Raw genomic sequence first — 4440 nt, forward strand, 5'->3', positions numbered from 1 at the left:
CTTGACCACCACGTTGGACCAAGTTATGTCATGCTGGAGGTTGGTCGACCGTTGGTACTCGTCGTCATTTGTGCTTAGTGTCAGCGAACGGTATTGCTCAAGACGGTTGAGCAAACGCGTCCATATGTCTGCGATTTTCGGGGGAATGGTGGTTGCATATGAAAATGGGAAATTTGAATTGGTCAGTTGTGAGCGAGTTAAATTCAAAGCATCCAGCGTCCACACTAACCATGCCAACGCGCGTCAAAAAGCCGTCTGACTCGTTCATATCCAACTTTAGGCAGCAGCTCCGCTTATTAAACAGCGAAGATCGCTCCCCAAAAGTATGTCATCAAAAGACCTGTCGCGTGGGTTCTCCGGTAGAATCCGGTTGTAGTACTTGTCCAGCTCTGACGGGCCAAGTTTTAGTGGGTTGGTACCATGTACAATGACAACAGTGGAAGACTGTTCCACTTTTATGCATTCAACTGTAACACCCTTTCGGTGCCTAACTGCCATGTTACCAGAAGGAAGCACGAGGGCAAAGACACTTCCAGGTTGCCCAAGCGTAGACAGGGGAAGTCGAGAGGCAGAGGTACGGCAGTGAAGCATCGGTGTTGAACACTGATGTCATGCTGTCGATGATGATGATGAGGTCTGATTCGAACCACAGACTTTCCGGTCAGTAAATCTGCGCTCTAACCACTGGGCCTTTAACACAACGCACGTCGGATTGTCTGTCTAAGACTGTCTGTTTTGAAACCAACTGTGGACATGCACTGTAATACGCTCTTCTCAAGCAAAGCTTCTGCGAGGCTTCTGATCATTCTGGAGTTATACATCAGTTCTTGCGCTTGATTGCAAGCTACAACTAAGGATATTCGAAACACCTCAAATTTTGCGGTAGCTGCCGCTCGATGTGATTGTTCCCACCATTACTTCCTATTCCCAGTTGTTTCTCATTTTTCAGGCGATCCCTCATCGTGCCAATGCGGACAGCCTACGAAACGTCTTTCTGAAGGTACGGTATTTGTTCGCGACATGTATATTTTCTGGTTTCATCGTTCAACAAATATCGGCTGGTCTAAAAGATAAAATAGGCTTTCACTCATAGGATCTTTTTTGTATTGTGACCCCACAACTTTACTAGAACACCAGTGAGTTATTGTTGGGTTGCCCGAACCTAGACAGACGACTGCAGTGGCCAACTGAATTACTGCTGGTGTTGGGTGACTTTGCTGTATTTCCTGTGTCCAAATCTGACAGTTGAGAAATAAACGCAGATCATTAGTTTCAGCCTGTAGCCCATTAGAATTACATCAAAATGCGTTTCGTCAGACACAATGCGTTTACGACTTGTAGAAGGCTTTTAGCTCTGATAGCAAACCTATTTAATCAAGGTGCTGTCACGTATGTCTGGGAATTTAGTGGTTTTACTGTAAGAAAAGTTTCTTGAGAAATTCCGCGCAAAAAAACAGTTCTGGAAGACCACGGGAAGGAATGTGTACACAAATTTCATTGAAAAGAGGCCAATTTTTTAAAAGTGCACGATAACACTCCTCATCGATCCGCGCAGCCCTCCAGCGGGGCCCTAATATCTTCATTTGTGTGGTATTCCTGTTAGGTATTACTGCAGTTAACTTCTAGGGGTGGTCTCCATTTGAGGTGTCACACACCAACTCATGCCAGACAGGGAACGCTGTTGTAGGCAAGCCAGAGTCATTTCTCTTGGGGTGAGTACAGCGATTCATACTGGTCCTTAGCTTCCATAAATCACGGTAATTTTGCAGTTCTGCTCAACTCTCCACCCTTAGCTTTTGTCCACCCTTTCACCGATGTGTGCGAAGCATATTCTGTTTCAGACACTGTGAGGCTCATTTCATCTGGTGCTTCCCTGCGTTTTCCCATTCCAGTACGCCAGTGTTGTCACAAATGGAGAGCATTACATGACTTCTAAGGACTTCGTCATTCATTTTTTACGACTCATCGAAGAGCAGAATAACAACCAGATCTCTGTCAATTGTTTAGCTCGCGCTGCGGATACAACCAAAGATGGGTAAGTTCCTCTCTGTCCAACTCCCTGGTCGTTTTTCTTCGCGATATAACAACCGCTGACTATCAGGCGCTTTCTATCGGTTCTCATTTTCTCGCCCACAGCTATCCGAAACCTCACAAAAGTCCATAAGTTTTGGTAACGCTAATTAATCGGTGAATTTTTGGGAACAAAATGATTGAAATGGTGAGCAGGAAATTACCATAAGAACAAACGGCGCGTGATTTGCAATCAGTTTGGTGACCACTTTCCCTTATCGACTGAACATCGTACGTGTATAATGTTTATCCATGGATTACTGTCTCTTTCTGGTACCATATCCAGAAAAATCGATTTTCGTCGTACAATTGCTTTTTTAGAGCGCATCAAAAGTTTTCATGATTTCGAGTTTGGAACTGTTTAACGATACCTCTACGGTGAGATTTTCAATAATCATACATTAATGTCATTATAAACGCTGCATAAAAAGGGTATCCAGGATTCTACAGAACTGCTTTGAAATAGAATGTCACCTATGGCGCGTAGCTCTCATTCCCCTATTCTTATCTTCAGTGAATGAAACTGTGACATCTGGAAGCGGCGCACAGCTTGTGGCTGCAAAACCGAACTGAGCTCTTCACCATTACGATAACCGTTTTTCTGTCCCCATAATTTTTCCTTTCGAAATGAATGGAGACCCCTAATGAAGACTACTTCCAAACGTAGACCGCTCAGCTACGCGGCACTTACCTTTTTCCTTTCGAAATGAATGGAGACCCCTAATGAAGACTACTTCCAAACGTATACCGCTCAGCTACGCGGCACTTTCCTACCAATCAGAGCATGCAGATTGTCTCTGACACAAGACAATGGTTCAGACTCGCCACTAATGACTGTTCGCTGTGCAATGGCCATTTTCCTCACGCTTCACTATATCTGGGGAACTTACCACTTGGAACTGTAGTTTCAGATCAAAAATGGGGTTAGCCGTCATCGTAGCAGCCAGCAACACCAGCTTTGACAATGACGTTTCACAGAGCTTGTTTTACAAACCGTTAAATGGGGAGCGAAGAAAGAGACGCCATTGATGGAGCCGGTCTACCATAATCATCCCGAGGGTCCCGTACCTCCAAACAGTGGCCCAACCAGTCAACAGTCAACCTGACAACACAAACGTCATTGCTGTCACAAAGCAACCTCTCCGGTCATTCACGGAGATGACCACAGATTCCAGTTATCCAACTATTTATGATAAAATGATCGATGACATTGTCTCTGGCCATTATTGCCGGAATTCTTTCGTTACGTATCATCCAAAACGCTCGGGAACTACTTAACACCGGGGGCTAATGGCATCTCGTTGTGATCAGCTGAGGGGTACCGTTGTCTCACGTTTTTCAAAGTCTGACCGTATTCAATCTTATTTGGTCTCTGCTGTGATTGATCGACTTCCGCTTCTTATTGGGTGTTCGTAGAGGTTTTTGTGTAAATTTTTCAGGCCTCTAACACCAATACCAGTGATACCATCCTTTATTTTAGAGGTTTGGTGAAAAATCGATAGTTTATTGCTGGGCAACGTTTCGTCCCACCAACACTCAATTAAATGCACTTTTTATGGATTTCCCGGGAATCCTCTCTGACCGAAAGCTACCGTCCTTTGGTGTAATAAATAGGTCACAACATTTTGAGGTCAAAATGTGGCCGTTGGTTTGCTTGCTGATCTGGGTCACATGGTTGCAAGCGTTTGGTCACCAATCCAGGTGGCACTATCCGTGTTTCAAGATTGGAAGTGCGCTGTTTTTGCGTCTCCATGGATCGACATGAAGTTCATTCACCCAAACGTTGACCGATCACCAGTCATTGGAATGAGCACTCCTATTGGCTTGTTGGATGACGTTTCTTCTGTCTGATGAGAATGTGCGTAGCCTTGAGACTGGACCTCTCCGGTCCCGCGGTCGTCAATTTTGTCCGTTTGCCTCTACGGTCAGCCCCATGTTCTCTGGTCCCTGAGTCTGATAATCGACGCTGACACAGTGTCACCATTGTTTTAGTAGTTCCTTACTCGTAGCGCTGCCATTTGATTGAATCATTTACGGGGTACCATGCTTCTGGAAACTCCCCTCTGTGTCTTGTACTTCTGCGTGCCACAACTTTCACGTTTTCAAAATTAAACTTGTGTCCTTCCTGATCTTCTTGTACGGAACTAAGAGATAGTGAGTCATGTCTTTTGATAGCTGCGTTGAGTTCTTCTACCCGTGCGGAGTTTTCTTCCAGTATGTCAGCACGATATGTGCTGCAGTTATGCGCAGTTGATTCGGTACATGACGTTTCTTGTGCCTTCATTGGTGTTGTCTTTTGATCTCGAGAGATGAGTTTGGTTTATGAACTACTAAGGTGGCTCGAGTGGTTAGAGCGCGAATTTACTGATC

At 44.9% G+C, this 4440-nt stretch overlaps 1 protein-coding gene across 1 annotated transcript in view; it reads left to right on the forward strand.

The window, feature by feature from the left end:
- Nucleotides 1-427: 427 nt before the first annotated feature.
- T265_01787 (hypothetical protein) overlaps nucleotides 428-4440 on the forward strand; it is a gene marked incomplete at both ends in the record, with an annotated part of 30748 nt that continues 26735 nt past the window's right edge. Inside the window, 3 exons of the mRNA XM_009165877.1 lie at nucleotides 428-574; nucleotides 950-1000; nucleotides 1893-2035. Of these exons, the coding sequence (XP_009164141.1) occupies nucleotides 428-574; nucleotides 950-1000; nucleotides 1893-2035 (341 nt within the window). The remainder of the gene's footprint in view (nucleotides 575-949; nucleotides 1001-1892; nucleotides 2036-4440) is intronic.

The sequence above is a fragment of the Opisthorchis viverrini genome (genome assembly GCF_000715545.1).
Source record: "Opisthorchis viverrini unplaced genomic scaffold opera_v5_19, whole genome shotgun sequence".
NCBI classification, from domain to species: domain Eukaryota; kingdom Metazoa; phylum Platyhelminthes; class Trematoda; order Opisthorchiida; family Opisthorchiidae; genus Opisthorchis; species Opisthorchis viverrini.